The 17,463-nt window shown below is 41.0% G+C and overlaps 1 protein-coding gene across 2 annotated transcripts in view; it reads left to right on the plus strand.

Annotated features, from left to right (window-relative positions):
* Window positions 1-368: 368 nt before the first annotated feature.
* The window catches only part of LOC118118999 (mediator of DNA damage checkpoint protein 1), a 37,966-nt gene continuing 20,871 nt past the window's right edge, over window positions 369-17,463 (plus strand). Inside the window, exons 1-5 of one of the 2 annotated variants that reach the window (XM_047342344.1) lie at window positions 369-691; window positions 1,115-1,229; window positions 1,566-1,664; window positions 1,885-4,236; window positions 4,430-4,490. In XM_047342344.1, the coding sequence (XP_047198300.1) occupies window positions 653-691; window positions 1,115-1,229; window positions 1,566-1,664; window positions 1,885-4,236; window positions 4,430-4,490 (2,666 nt within the window). In that variant the 5' untranslated portion in view covers window positions 369-652. The remainder of the gene's footprint in view (window positions 692-1,114; window positions 1,230-1,565; window positions 1,665-1,884; window positions 4,237-4,429; window positions 4,491-17,463) is intronic. The other variant, XM_047342345.1, reaches the window with a different exon arrangement.

The following is a 17,463-nucleotide window of genomic DNA, read 5'->3' on the forward strand; positions in this document are numbered from 1 at the left end:
CTACTTATCCAGGTCTCATACCACACTGTAACTACACTCACATTTCTAGCTGCCTTGTTCTAGTTTAACCTTTAACTTGTTTTTATCTTCCACTATAATTTAAATGTATCTTTTCTATAAATTCATTTCTGATTACCCTCTCGACAGGTGTTGAATAAATAAACTAACTTTGAATAGTATTTTTTGAATTAAAATAATAATTACAGCTGCTGTGTTGATGAAATTAAAGAGAAGCAAGTGAAAACTTAAATAATTAATTAGTGAAATAGAATTGAACTGTTACTGTAAAAAGAAAAATGAATGTCAGGGGTCAGAGGTCAGCCCTTTTTCCCAGGGTTGCCCTTTGAGCTTTTATTTTGACAGTGCCGAGAGAGCGTGTTGTTGTGATTTTAAAGCTCAGAGTGTTTATATAACTGAAGCTCTACTAAACTAACACATGTTAGCTCGCAGGCTATAGATGATATAATGTATAACATTAGCATTTAGTGCATCTTCATCAGCTGCATATTTAAAACAGATAAAGTCCTTGTTGCGGTGTCATGGAGGAGGAGAAACTCTCTCAGGACATTTAGTTCTTTCTCATTTCTCAACCCTTCACTTCAACTCAGATAAACGAGCTTTGCTTCTCGACACATTTAATTCGATTACAAACATGGCGGCTGCTTTCTTCAGGAGAAGATCGTGTTTAAATGTGAGTTCAGTGGTTTTTTCTCTCTGTGGCTGGAATCTGAATTTAAAACCATGTGTATTGTTTTTAATAATGACAGAGAGAAGCATCACAGCTTCACAATGCACCATTAAAGTGCAGCTTTCAAATAAAAGATTATTTATCTGAAAAATGTCCTGGAATTTTGTTCTGCAGTAAAATGTCCCCTGTGACATATTATATAACATTATATATGAGTTTTAAATTAGAGTTAACTTCACATACTAACACAAATAAAGTGTTTTTATAGTATATATCAGACTTTGTGTATCTTCAGATGTAAAATGTTCTTTTCTTTTTTTTATGTAGCAGTTTGAAAATTGAAATTAGTATTTTAAATAATCTTGTGCATCTAATAATTTAATTTTGTGTGTATCCGTTGTATTCACTTGGATGGTGTGTGTCCAGTATCTTCACAGAGAGTTGTGTAGAGTTGTGTGGAGGCCGCAGGCGGCTCTGTACTGCTCCAAACCTTCAGACAGAAAACTTCCACGAATAACTCACATCAGTAAGAAAGACAATCGTGCGTGTGATCAGGTTTTATGTATAATCTCAATTATTATATCTTTATTCTATTCATATATTTTAGTTTAAGTCCTCATATTTAGCATTTACAATCAGGATTAAGTCATTAAATGTTTTGAAAATGAAATACCTGAAAAATCAAAGTACTTGATGCAGAAACCTGCAGAAATGAAACACCCCAGTAAAACAGACCTGCTTGATATCTTGTCTGTTGTTATCTTCACATTTGGTTATTGTCAGGAAGTGTCGCACAAAATGAAGCTGCCAGTGAAAGAATATTTTTTAAGACAGTCGACCGTCAGCAGTTTGATTCTCAACATGTTTTTACTGGTAGAAAAAGCCAAACCTCAGCCTGCGGTCGATGTTGCTAAACTCCTGGAACAACTATTCTCCCAAAGGAGGCCAGGCACAGCGCCCCCAGGTGCTGGTAAAGGTCAGTACATCGAGGATGTTGTGTACAGCATTATTGACTTGTCTGCAGATATGTTTTAGCTGAACTGATTAATCCTTTATTCTATGAAATGTTAAGTAGAGTTGAGCTGAGTTAACAAAATGTTCGTTAATTGAATCCCTCAAGCGTTGATTTGTTCTGCTTCTTGTTTTACATCATTTATATCTGCTTTTCTCCTCTTCCTCACCTCTTCCTCCTACAGCTACCAAAGACTCAACCATCTCCTCAACAAATGTCTCCACCTCAGATGTTCCTCATTCGTCAAAAACAAATCCAGCAGTTTCTGTTTCTCCTGCTGCGTCTACAATTACATCTACTTTAAACGCTGCATCGCTTTCCCCTCAACCAACACCAGCATCTTCCACAGAGCAGCCTCCTGGTTTTATCCAGGACTTTACCGCTGATGCTGTTTCTACAACCTCAGCTTCTCCAACGTCTGGATCCGCAGTGGCTTCAGCATTTGAAACTTCAGCCCAAACGCTAGAAACCAAAGTAGAAACTGCTGCAGAGACAGATAATGTAGAGAAATCACTTGTTTCAGCTGTCAAAACTGCAACAGAACCGTCAACAGAGTCGAGTCATCATCTTGTAGAAGCATTAGAAACTCAGGCTCCTGTTGTTGAAGGTCCAGTAGAGCCTCTGATAGACATCACAGTAGGTACAGCTCCAGAAATACAAATGATAAGCAAAGATTCAGGAGAGGAGGGAACCCTATACGCAACCATAGTAGAGTCCTCAGTAGAAACTGCAATAGAATCATCAGTTAAGACTAGTATTAATCCTGTAGAGGCAGTAGAAGCTCCAGTAGAGCCTCTGATAGACGTCACAGTAGATACAGCAGCTCCAGATTCAGGACAGGTGGGCATCTTGTACACAGTAGAACCCTCAGTAGAAACTGCAATAGAGACATCAGCAGACACAAGCATCTCTCCTCAGGAAACGTCAGAGGGAGTAGCACCAGTTGAAGTTTCAGCAGAATCCATGATAGACATCACATTAATAGAAACTGCAGTAGAATCACCAGTAGAGGTCAGTCTTCCTCCAGTAGAAACCAGAGCTTCTGTTGCAGGATCAGTGGAGACGATAGCAACGGCTGAAGCTCCAGTTGAAAGAGAACAAGCCACGAGTGTGGATCTGGAAGTCGTCAGCGTCTCCTACACTACAACAGTAGAACCTTCATTCGAAACTACAGTAGACCCTTCAGGAGACGCCACTCTTCTCCCAGTGGTAACACTAGAAACTACAATAGCAACAGTAGAACCTTCATTAGAAAGTGCAGTAGATCCATCAGTAGAGTCCATGACCTCTGCTCTAGAGAGTGAAGCTGCTGATCTTGAACGTACAGTAGAAATTGAACATGCTGCTTCCATCCAAAATGCACAGGAACCTGCAGTTTTAGCTTCGGAAACCAAAGTAGAATCTAGAGTAGAATCAACCTCAGGAAACATCGCTGTCAAAGAGGAGAAGAGCGAAGCTGCACAAATGACCTTAGAGTCTGTAACTCTACATTCAGTGAAAACCTCGGTGGATTCTTTGAAAACCGACGAGCTCCTCCAAACAAAGTTTACTCTCGATGAGAAAGTAGAGAAACGACTCCAGGAGCTGTTGGTCGGTGCAGAACACGAAGCTGCGGCCAAAGCTGAGAACACGGGCGAAGATGAGGGTGAGATTGTGTCTAAAGTTCTTTCACAGTGGAGCTCTCTGTCTGACGACCTTCAAGAGCTGGAGGGAGAAACCGCCACATTGATGACAGAGCTCGTCTGTCGAATTCCTGCAGCGCCTCCGGGAACCGATGACGCGGTAAAAACGAGTTCAGCCTCTGATCAAACTGCCGGAGATAATGTCGCGTGTGTGCAGGTGGAGGAAGAAGAAGAAGCCATGACACTTGAATCCATAACTTTATCTGAGGTGGAGGCTGAAGTGGAAATTCTCGAAACTGAAGCTCTGCAAGAAACAAGTGATGCGCTGGAGAAAGAAGCTGATGCACTGGCAAAGGAGGAGAAGATGGAAGTGACGATGGCGACAGGGGATGTTGTTTATAGTGACACAGCAGAGGCTGAAATCTTAACGCTGGATTCCATCTCTGAAGCAGCTGATGTGATAGAAGCTGAGATTGCTTTCATGACGGAGGCCATGTTTGGCTCTGAGCAAGGACCGAGGCAGACTGAGTCTCTGCTTCCAAAGCTGGGGCTGCAGAATGAAGTGATTGATCAGGAAGCAGAAAAAGAGTCAGCGGCCATGTCTGTAGAGTCTGTGACGTTGGTGGAAGTTGAGGCCTCTCTAGGAACTCTGGAGAACGAGTCTCTGAGTGAAACCACGATGTATCTGGAGAATGAAGCCGAAGTTCTCGCTGGAGAGACGAGGACGGAGGTGGAGGAAGGAACGAGGTCTGAGGAGATCCCTGAGGGTCTGGACGTCGAGTCTCTGTCTCTGGCTGAAGATTTGCAGACTGATGCTCTGATGGAGGAGCTGCTGTGTACTGTTCCAGGCCCAATCGCAGGCGTGACAGAAGCTCAGGTCGATCAGGAGGTTGTAGGAGCAAATATTTCAGATGGTAAGTTTAAATATCGGGAGAAGTAAAGATGAGATGGTAGAATTTAATATTCAGTGCAACTTACACTTGTGTGTATCTGAGTAATTTGATCCTTACACACACAGAAATTTAGAGTTTTACAGAATTTGCCCATGTCGATGTTTTCTGGTGAACAGACGTTTTTAACTTTAATGTTTTCATGTGTGTGGTTCAGAGTTGGATCCAGTCCAGAGACTTTTCCTGGAGAAGATCAGAGAATACAACAACCTGCGCAGGTAGAGACACAAAGGCGTTTCCTATCATATTGTTTTATTATGTTAAAGGGCAGGAATTTTTATCCAGATCTGTCTTGGAAAAGGAAATGTAGGATGAATGTCCTGCTTGTTCGAGTTAAATAAGTAATTGTACCACATTGTTAATACAGTACAAGAACAGCTATGAATCCTGTTATCTCCTCTCAGGTCGAGTGGAGGACCAGTGGAGGAGGAGTCCGATTATGGCGTCACCTGTCAGAGGAGACAGCAAAGCTCCAGAGACTTTGTGGAGGAGGAGACTGAGCAGCTTCCCTCAGTTCACCTTCACCCAGGTGAGAGAGTGATGGAGGGTCGAGAAGGCTTCGATCCTCTAGATGCTTTGTGAAATATTGTTGTGTTTTTACCCTCAGGGCCACCGTAGTGTCCAGGTCCCGGAAGGAAATGTCCCTTTTCCCTGCACAATATATGCAATCATCAAACTAAAATAGGATAAATTAATATTTCTTATTGTGTTTGTTTTCTTTCTAGAGCCCGAATTGGACAGGGCCCAAATGATTCATGAATTTCTGCCTCCTGCTCTTTATCCTCCTCTGCCTCTGTGGAGGAACGAGAAGAAAATGGGAGAAGAGGAATTATTTGTTGTGGTGATCTGCTGGTTCAACAAAAGGGAGAAAAAAGATGTATAGTGCAGCAATGATAGAAAGTATTTTATTTTATTAAAGCAGAACTTTCAAAAGACTAAGTCTGTTTTTTTTCAGAGGTTGGGGATGTGTCACATGAGGCGACTTGAATCGGACTTTGACTTTCTTTACTACTTACGAGGCCCTATTGAAATTGTAAGGATTATTATTTTATTTTATTTTCAGGCAAATGAATTGGCTTTTTGAGCGCTTTAACATGCTCAAACTTTACCAAAGTTTGCAGAAAATTAGAAAGTGGTGAAAATGTACATATTCTGGAGTAATTTTAAATGGGCGTGGCAAAATGGCTCAACAGCGCCCCCTAGACGATGTTCACATTGGCCGATCTTCACAAAGATCGATACACGGAAGTGTATCATGACCAGACAAACGAAAAAGTCTAGGGTGCACTTTGAAAAAAGCAACGGGAAATACGCCATTTTGCATTTAGTGGCCATTTTTCACATTTTTACTTTGACGAACTTGTCCCAGGGCTTTCATCAGATCAACTTCAAATTGAGATGAGTGTCATCTCAACAAGATGGAGATTTTCTTTTTTAATTTTTTTTTTTTCAGGCAAATGAATTGGCTTTTTGAGGGCTTTGATTTACATTATAACTTCTAACCTGAATGTAAATCAGTTAATTCTTGAATATTGTTCAACTTTTATCATTTTCACTATCGTCAATATTATCATTGTTATAATTATTGTTGCTGTTGTATGCGTCTCTGTGGCTATAAATAGTGCAATAGTCAAAGGTTTATATCAGACAAATATTGACAACACAACTTTAACACTTTTCATTGATATTGAAACATTTATTTTGATTGAATCTGCTTGAACCACAGAAGCAACATACATTCAGAAACACTGAAAAACAATTATTTGTCTCCTGGAGGTTCAGACCTGGAGAATTCGGCACCAGTGGGTTTTTATCCTCTTCAGTTGAGCTTCAAACCAGAGATGTCTAGGACCTGGGTTCAAGGTCTGGGACCTCGGGTTCAGGGTCAGAGGCGTCCACTTCAGGGTCCTGGACCTCGGGTTCAGGGTCACCGACATCCACTTCTGGGTCTGGGACCTCGGGTTCAGGGTCTGGGACCTCGGGTTCAGGGTCAGAGGCGTCCACTTCACAGAGTCCTGGACCTCGGGTTCAGGGTCACCGACATCTACTTCTGGGTCTGGGACCTCGGGTTCAGGGTCGAGACGTCCACTTCTGGCTCTCCTGGACCTCGGAGTTCAGGAGTCACCCGACATCTACTTCCTGGAGTCTGGGACCTCGGGTTCAGGGTCTGGGACCTCGGGTTCAGGGTCTGGGACCTCGGGTTCAGGGTCTGGGACCTCGGGTTCAGGGTCAGAGACGTCCACTTCAGGATCAGAGACGTCCACTTCAGGGTCAGAGACGTCCACTTCAGGGTCAGAGACGTCCACTTCAGGGTCAGAGACGTCCACTTCAGGGTCAGAGACGTCCACTTCAGTCAGAGACGTCCACTTCAGGGTCTGGTTATTATTTGTTTTTTAGTTCACTCTGCACTTTCGTTTTCTAGCTTGGTGTAATAACATTTTCCACCACGAGAGGGCAGGGTGCACAACGCCACTGCACGCTTCAAACCAAACTCCATTCAGAAATATACTAAAAGTTTAAAGAAGTGATCTCACATGGGCCAAATAAATTAAATAAGATATTTTCCAAAGTAACTGTGTCTTTATGCTAAATTCGGCTCAGATATGACTCACACACACACACGTTTTACTGTATTACTATAAACTGAAAGTACAAGTTGTTTGTGTACAGTATATCCTTCCTCATGTGTTAAAAAAAGACTGAGGGTGACAAATACAAATTAACATTAGGAATCACATTTTTATTGAGGGACGGTTAGTTATTGGATTACATGCCAGATGGAGTTGATCTCTGCATGAATGTGTGTTTCCTGTTCTAAAATGACACAGAAAGGTAAACCTACCTTGGATGCAGCAGGTGACAGTGAGCAGGCAGAGTTTATAAATGGTAGAAAAGTCGGTCATGGTGTTTGTTTCCCTTCTGCTGACAGATTCTTCTCCGAGCTGCTGATAACACTCAGACTCTAATGCAGGGGTGTCAAACTCATTTTAGTTAAGGGGCCACATACTGCCCACTTTGATGTCAAGTGGGCCAGACCAGTAAAATCAGAGCATAATAACGCATACATAACGACAATATTTCTCTATATTTAAATCACTGGTGAAGGTTTTTGGATGATAAACCCTATTTTAAGGTCTTTCTACAATAACTAGAAACATAAAGACCAAAAACTCAGACGTCAGCCCACTGTTTATCTGCCTGGGCTCTCCTCTGCAGATTCCCTCGCTTTGTGACGCGGAGCAGACATCGCATTTACGCTGTTTTTGAAGCAATTACTGGATCGATTAAAAAAATTACAAAACGTTTGTACTCATAAACCTCCATATTCTTAAGAGACATGCTGATTCACTGCTGTTTAGTTCTGGTTCTCAGTGTAAATCGCTACTCTTACTCTTTACTTGTTTTACAGTCTATGGCAGTGGTTCTGAACCTTATTGGAGGTACTGAACCCTGCAAGCTTCATCAGTGCATTCACCGAAACCTTCGTAATTGGAAAAATAAAATATGATTTCTTCAAAACATAGGTATATATTTTATTAGTGTTTCACCAATGGTGTGTGGTTTGCCCTGCTTTGCGTCAGGAGTACGCAACCGTGCGATGCTGTGAGGATCGGTTTGTCGATGGGTACAAAGCCGAGAACAGGCAGAGTAGCCTTTTCATCGAATCTAGCTCTCTTCACCTTGAATTCAGCGGGCGTTGTGTTCTTTGTATTTCCCATCTCCATGCAGCTTTGGAAGTGTTCCTTTAGTTTGCGATTGCTAGACTAAATTGCTCAACAGCATTGCAAATCATGCATTGAGGGCGCTGACTCCCATCACGCGTTCCTTTATGCGCGTGAATCCATATTATGCGTATTCGTCCAACCACACTTTCTTTTTTGCTCGACATAGTTAGTATGAAGGGATTGAAAGATTAAAGAAAATCACAAATGACATTACAATCACAACAGCCACAAATCGACTACTAGGCTTTCAGTTCCTGATCACGCAATGTGGCATGATCAGCTGCAACTAATGATGGCCAGCGGACCCGTGGCAATCACGAAATATCTGAGTGGGCTGAATTTATCTAACTGCAGAAGAAAAATTGTGTGTTGCCAATTTTTTTAATGACCGACAAAAGCTTGACCCGACATTGCTAGTGCGAACCAGGCTATACTGTGTGTGTCTTGACCCCTGCCGAACCCCGGAGAGTGACTCAACGAACCCAGCTTAAGAACCACTGGTCTATGGCATGCTCTCACTGATACAGTGCGACCCCCTGTGGACTGATTAGGAATAGCAGCTGCTTTTATAGAAATGCAATTTATGTCTTTCTGTAATTTTCACACTTAGCAAAGTCATCCGGCGGGCCGAGCTGGCGCCCTTGGCGGGCCGGACACCCCTGCTCTAACGTGTAGAGATCAGTGGTTTTCCCCTCAAGTCCATTTTCATTTTAGTTTCACTTTCACCTACACACAGTCTGTCAAGTCAGGTTGCGATTTCATAATAAAACCGAATAAAAAGCGTGTGTTACAGTGAATGTACAGTGGCCCCGAAGTACAAAACACAACATCGTCAAGATCCATAAATTATTCTCTGAGAATCAAAATGTTCAACAAAAAACTAAATCACTGAATCTGAATGGTGTCCAACCCCTCCACTCAAAAACACACAAACAAACACACAAACAAACAAATGCAGACGAACACAACCTCCCTGAAGTGATAAAACTGAGGAGAAACCGAAACGAAAAAATCAACCCGACTAGAAGTTGTCAGCAAAAAATATTCTATTCTATTTAGTTTAAATGTCTGTTTGTTCTAAATGGATGAGATTCATTAATTAATCTAAATACGAATTTATGTATAAATTACTTAATTACTACTAATAAATGTGTATTTAGGTTTTCTTCTGATGTCCCCACTTGAAAACAATATTATCATTATTATTATTAATTCTCTGCCGTTTTTCCGGAGGAGAATCTGGACAGAGGTCACACAAGGACACGAAGCACGAGGTTGGTCTTGAATAAACTTTAGTCTTATCTGGGTGTAATGAGTCACCACTGCTGCATCAAAGTTCACAGCCCATGTTTATATCTTTTAACATGCAAATATTTTGTCTATGAGTGTGCATCATATTTTTCCTTTACACGATGCAGTGTCTTGTCATTTTTAAGTGAATGTACACACTTTATTTGTATTTTGTGTGTGTGTGTGTGTGTGTGTGTGTGTGTGTGTGTGTGTGTGTGTGTGTGTGTTGCCAGTAAAGTTTGATCACTGTTTACCTTTGATTGTGTTTGTGGAAGTATTCTGTTGGACACCAGAGGAATGTGGACAAACAGGGAGGACAAAAACCTCAGTGTCCTGAAGAGACCAATGAACCCATCACTGTGATCCGGCCTCAGATCAAGCATCAAGACTCAGCGTCATATAACCAAAGAAAAGCGTCATGTGATTTACCAGAAACAGGGATGTGCTGTTTGTGCCTGGTGGGGGCGCTGTGGCACTGTGACTGGGAACTGAACAAGAAATCTAACCCGTACACACACACACACACACACACACACACACACACACACACACACACACACACACACACACTGTCCTCCTCCATGATTTCAGAGGACATTATATTATATAGGTGAACTCTTGTGGTCGAGTGTGGGATGAGCCTTTGTCAACCAAGCCTCAGTGTCAAACATCGATTCAGTGGAACACAAATGATGCGACATTTATAAAGTGCTTCGTGAACAGAAAGTGGAGAGTGAAACAGAAATGAAACACGACATCAGCTGTTCAAACATCAACAGAAGAGTTCAATTTCTCTTGTCTGAGCAGTTTTCAGCAACACAACAGAGCTGAGTCTGATGCTTGTGTTCTCTTTCTGCTGTGGTTTTATTATTTAACTTGTGAGTAAAACAGACGTAAAATATGGCTTCACGTTCAATATCTTGTGTTATTAAATTGTCTGTCTTAACAATGGGGCTCATCTGTGTTAGTTAGTTGTTTGCCTCTGTGGGGGGGGCTTGTTTTCAGGTTGTCTGTCCCATAGAAAATGCACTGGTACAAATACATTATCCTACAAATACAATAATCCTATAAACAGATTATCTTACAAATGTGTTGCACTACGTATAAACGATCTTAAAAATATTTTATCCTACGAGTACAATATCCTACAAGTACAATATCCTACAAATACATTATCCTACAAGTACAATATCCTAAAAATACAATAATACAATCAACACATTATCTTACAAATATCTTGCACTACGTATAAATTATCTTAAAAATATATTATTCGACTATACAGGGTGTGAAGTTATAACACTACGCAGTTCGTTACCTTCACTTTTCCTTCTACAACCTCAGTTGCTGAGTTTCACCCAGTTTTAAGTGACGTGGAGGCTGATCCTAAATTCCCATTGGCTCAGAGGATGTCCCCGCCCCACAGTTTGTCCTCGTATCCCCTGGTTTTCGTCTCTTGTCTCCACAGTCCGTCTCTCCGTGAAGAGAAGAGCTCATCTACCTTCAGCCCAGCAAAGAGGAATACACCACCGCTCACCATGTTCACTGTACTGTCCCTGCTTCTCCTGGCAGGAGCACACAGCGCGACGGCACGTGAGTTAAAGTCCACGTTTCTACTTTATTTTATTTTATTTGGTCGATTTGAAGTGAAAGTAAAAATGCTCCATGTTTTAAAGGACACTAAAATGATTTGAGGTCTATTGTAATGTTTGATGTTTGGTTCCTTCGTTGCAGATTTGTAGAAGTTTAATAACGTTTCAAAGACATGATTTAAAAGTTCATGTTAGTGAATGTTATCGATCTCACGTAAGAAGGAAAGATTATATTCTATTTCTGAAAAGATCTGAAAAGAACTGAACAGGGACTTTTCTTTCTTTGGATCCTGACCGTTATGACTTCTTCTCTGGTCAGAACCATTGAATCGACACGGTCCGAGCTGGTTCTGGACGAAATGACGCAGCGATTCTGAAGCGAGGGTGTCCAACAGACTCCGATGAATCGAAACAGTGAAAAACGAAGCCACGTTTAAACTCAGCGATGAAACAAAGAGTTTCTTGTCTTGTGCACATTATGAACTTTATTGTTTCAGACTTAGTTATTCATGACGTGTCTCATGTTTCATGTTGGTTTATAAAAAGTTGTGAAGAAATAACAGGTTCAGTCTGTTGATATGAATCAAGACTGTTATTTATGTAAATATAAATATTTTAACATCATTTTATTATTATTATTATTAATAATAATAATTATTATTTATGATTCATCTCCCAGCGATTCAAACACCTCAGTTATTTTATCTAAACTGTGTAAACTGACACGTTTGAAATAAGGCGACGACTCAGGTTTCGGTTTGTTATTGTAGTCAGTAGATGGCGCTGTTTCCATAGTAACAGGAAGCTGCTGAGGACAAACAGCTTCCTGCTGTTGGTACAATGTTCAACATCATTTAGTCTGATAAAGACCGTGAGTAACATCCTGACATGAGATATTACTAATTAATGATCTGTTATCAATGTGACCTCCTCCTCCAATACAATCAACACACATTGTTACTGACACAAAGAAACACAAATTCATTTCTCATGTAAATGATGTCAGTGAAAAGCAGGAGACAGAAGGAATCAGGACGAGGCTGCCTCCATGATCAGATACATGACAGATGTCTGTTGTAATACTTTCTAATGTGATAACATCTGCACTGAAGCCGGACTGCTTGATGTGAGTCTGTCACAGATATGAAGGTATCAGCCTTTATGTTTGCTCACATGCACCAAGTGTATTTTTACAGAATAAACAAAGAATAAGTGCATTTATCACATCTTCTTTAAAAAAAACAAACATACATTTTATTTTCTTAATTCAAGTTCTGTTTGGACACATCCGATTTATAGTTATTTATAATGAAGCTTGTGTTCAACATTGAAACATCAAGTCTCAATTGCATGTCGTTTGTCATAAGTATTTGACTTTGACATCTTAGGAATCAGAGCCAAGCATTACCCAGATGAATTATTTTCAGTCGATGGATCTGAATCAGAAATGTTGTTGACAACCTAATGAACATGTTGTCATATTGTTATTGTTGTCAAATATTTTCTAGTCTATACATTTTAAAAATAGTCAAGCCCTTCCTGTAACAATGTCCACTTTGTTTTGTTTACTGGAGTCCAGTATAAATGTATATGTGTATATATGGATACATATATATTGATATATAAAGAAAGCCCTTTCTTAAGGACTTTAAGAATAAAAGTCTCATCGAGTAACGGAGATTGAAGTAGTTTTCACTTCATTAATACTCTGCAGTAGAAAATATTATTTTCTAATATTAAATATTTAGTCGTTAGATTGAATCCATTTTTAAGGCGTAGCGAATATTCCAAAGTAAAGAGTCGGACTCTGGAGCAGACGTTTTCTCTATGAATGTGTTTTGTGTTTGTTACCTCACAACAGCTGAAGTTGTCTTGAATGTGCTTCATGTCTTCTTGACTCTCAGTGATTTATAAAACAGTCTGAAAACTAAAGTCATGACTTGAACTTTTTCTTGCAGGGATTCACTCTCCTGAAGTATTTCTACACTGGGTCCTCTCAAGTCCCAAACTTTCCAGAGTTTGTGGCTGTTGGTTTGGTTGATGACGTTCAGATGATTCACTATGACAGCAACACAAAGAAAGCAGAACCCAAACAGGACTGGATGTTAAAGGCAAATGATGCAGAGTACTGGGAGAGGGAGACTGGGAACCTCTTTGGTGAACAGCAGGACTTCAAAAACAACATCGAAGTCTTAAAAAGGAACGCTTCAACCAAACTGGAGGTTTGTTTACATTTCACTCTCTAATAATAACACAACACACACACATACACACACTCTCTCTCACACACACACAATTATGCTAACACACCAAAACATGCACACACACTCACACTCACACACATGCACACAATCACACCAAAACCCACGCACTTAATCACACTCACACACATAAACACACAATCACACGCACGTCCATACAAACACACACACACACAATCACACTCACACATTATTACACACACAAACACACACATAATCACACACACACACACACTCACACATTCTTACACACACTCACACACATAAACACACACACACACATACACACACAATCACAGGCACACTCACACTCACACAAACGCTCACACATAAAAGCACGCACACACACTAAAACATACACACACTCTCTCACAGTCACAATTACACTAACACACTAAAACATGCACACACAATCACATTCACACACACAATCACACTCACACAAACGCACACACAAGAATCACACACAAGCACACACACACATAAACGCACTCAAACACACACACAATCACACTCACATACACACTCACACACACCAAAACCCACGGACACAATCACACTCACACACATAAACACACAATCACCGCACGTCCATACAAACACACACACACAATCACATCATACACAATCACACTCACATTATTACACACACACAATCACACTCACACACACACACACAAACGCACACAAACACACTCACACTCTGCGCACGCACACACACACACATACACAATCTCACTCACACACATAAACATACACACACAATCACAGGCACACTCGCACAAACGCACGCACACACACACACACCAAAACATGCACACACAATCAGACTCACACAAACACGCACACAAAAATCACACACAAGCACACACACATAAACGCACTCAAACACACACACATACACACACTCTCTCTCACACGCACACAATTACGCTAACACACCAAAACATGCACACACAATCACACTCACACACATGCACACAATCACACCAAAACCCACGCACTCAATCACACTCACACACATAAACACACAATCACACGCACGTCCATACAAACACACACACACACAATCACACTCACACATTATTACACACACAAACACACACAATCACACTCACACACACATAAATGCACGCACACACACACACACGCACACATTCTTACACACACTCACACACATAAACACGCACACACACACACACACAATCTCACTCACACACATAAACATACACACACAATCACAGGCACACTCACACTCACACAAACGCTCACACATAAAAGCACGCACACACACTAAAACATACACACACTCTCTCACAGTCACAATTACACTAACACACTAAAACATGCACACACAATCACATTCACACACACAATCACACTCACACAAACGCACACACAAGAATCACACACAAGCACACACACACATAAACGCACTCAAACACACACAGAAACACGCACACACACACAATCACCTCACTGTACACACTCACACAATCACATTCCACACACAATCTCACTCACACCAAAACCCAGCACACAATCACACTCACACACACAAACCACACAATCACACGCGTCCATACAAACACACACACACAATCACATCACTACAATCACACTCACTCATTACACACACACAATCACACTCACACACACATAAACGCACGCACACACACACTCACACTCATAAACACGCACACACACACACATACACAATCTCACTCACACACATAAACATACACACACAATCACAGGCACACTCGCACAAACGCACGCACACACACACACACCAAAACATGCACACACAATCAGACTCACACAAACACGCACACAAAAATCACACACAAGCACACACACACACATAACGCACTCAAACACACACACATACCTTACCTCTCTCTCACCACATACTAATTCATACAACACCAAAACATGCACACACAATCACACTCACACACATGCACACAATCACACCAAAACCCACGCACTCAATCACACTCACAAACATAAACACACAATCAGACGCACGTCCATACAAACACACACACACAATCACAACACAGACACATACACAATCTCACTCACACACATAAACACACACAATCACAGGCACACTCACACAAACGCACTCACACATAAACGCACGCACACACACACACACACACTAAAACATACACACACTCTCTCACAGACACAATTACACTAACACACCAAAACATGCACACCCCAATCACATTCCACACATACACACTGTACACAATCACACCAAAACCACGCACTCAATCACACTCACACACATAAACACACAGAAATCACACGCACGTCCTTACAAACACACACAATCACATCACACACACGCACACAATCACACTCACACATTATTACACACACACACACACACATACAATCTCACTCACACACACATATAAACGCACGCACACACACTCACACATTCTACCTCACACAAACGCACACACACTAAAACATACACACTCTCTCACAGACACAATTACACTAACACACCAAAACATGCACACAATCACATTCACACACACAAGCACACACACACATAAACGCACTCAAACACACACACATAAACACACTCACACACATAAACACCTCACACTCACACACAGACATTTTCATGAATTAGATTTGATCCAAAATATTTACTAATCAATCAAACTTGTGATCAATAGATTTTTAAATGATCAAATTTTTTGCAAGTAAAAATCTCAGATGTTTTGATGTTTCTTAAATATTAGAGTTTGTTTAGCTAAATGCTGATGAATTAAAAACAGTCACAGACATTTTCACTATACTTTTCTGATATTTTTTCTTCCAGTTTAAACAAGTAATTGATTAATTAAAAATACATAATCAACAAGAATGATTAGTTTGAACCTGAAATATATAAAATAAACAGCAGAGCAACAGATGAGCGTCCTGTACTTTGACCACAGTGTGTCCACACAGTAATAAACACAGCAGAGAATTACACATAGATCAGATTCACCCAAACACAAGTCAAAGCCAGAAGACATTTTAGATACTGTAGAGCTGAAAAAAGACATTTAACTTCTGACCTACAGTCAATAAAATAATAAAGATCAACAACTGTGAATTAGTTGTTATCAATGCATCTGTGGAAGGATGTGTTGTGGGTCAGAGAAGAACTCATGAAACTCAGGAGCAGATCAGGGGGCTGATCCAGGAACAGCTTTTTATCTCTTTGGGCTTTTCAAACGTTTTCCTTGATTTTCAGGGTGTGTGTGTCATGCGTGTGTGTGTGTCTGTCTGTCTGTGTGTGTGTGTGTCTCTGTGTGTGTGTGTGTCTGTGTGTGTGTGCGTCTCTGTGTCTCTCTGTGAGTGTGTTTGTGTATGTCTCTATGTCATCTCTGTGTGTGTGTGTGTATCTGTGTGTCTCTCTGTGTGTGTGTGTGTGTCTCTGTGTGTGTCTGCATGTGTGTCTCTGTGTGTCTCTCTCTCTAATGTGTCTCTCTGTGTGTGTGTGTGTGTGTGTGAGAGTGTGTGTGTGAGTATGTGAAGTGGCGTAATATATGTGTGTATGAGTGTGTGTGTGTGTGTGTGTCTGTGTGTGTGTGTGTCTGTTGTGTAGTGTGTGTGTGCCTGTGTGGTGTGTATGTGTGAGTGTATGAAGAGAGTGTGTGTCTGTGAGGTGAGGTGTGTGGTGTGTGTGTGTGTGTGTGTGACTGTGTCTGTGTGCGTGAGTGTTTGTGTGTGTGTGTGTGAGTGTATTTGAAATATCTGTGTGTGTGTGGCCCATGTGTGAGTGTGTGTGTATGACTGCGTGAGTATGTGTGTGTTTGTTTATGTGTTTATGTCGTGTGTGTGTGTGTGGCTGTGTCTGTCTGTGTGGGTGTATTTGTGTGTGTGTGTGTGTATGTTGTGTGTGTGTGTCTATATGTGTGTCTGTGTGTGTGTGTGTATATATATGTGTGTTTGTGTATGTGTGAAGTGTGTGTGTGTGTGTGTGTGAGTGTGTGTTTGTGTATGTCAGTATGTGTGTGTGTGAGTGTGTGTGTGTATGTATGTGTGTGTGTATGTGTATGTGTGTGAGAAGTAATGTGTGTACATGAAATGTGTGTGTGTTACTTGAAAATATGTGTGTGTGTTTGTTTATGTGTTTGTATTGTTGTGTGCGTGTGCGTGGCTCTCTGTGTGTCTCTCTCTATGTGTGTCTCTGTATGTCTCTCTGTGTGTGTGTCTGTGTGTGTGTGTCTCTGTGTGTGTGTGTGTCTCTGTGTGTGTGTGTGTCTCCTCTAGCCTGTGTCTGTGTGTGTGTCTCTCTCTGTGTCT

The sequence above is a fragment of the Hippoglossus stenolepis genome, chromosome 12 (assembly GCF_022539355.2).
Source record: "Hippoglossus stenolepis isolate QCI-W04-F060 chromosome 12, HSTE1.2, whole genome shotgun sequence".
NCBI lineage: Eukaryota > Metazoa > Chordata > Actinopteri > Pleuronectiformes > Pleuronectidae > Hippoglossus > Hippoglossus stenolepis.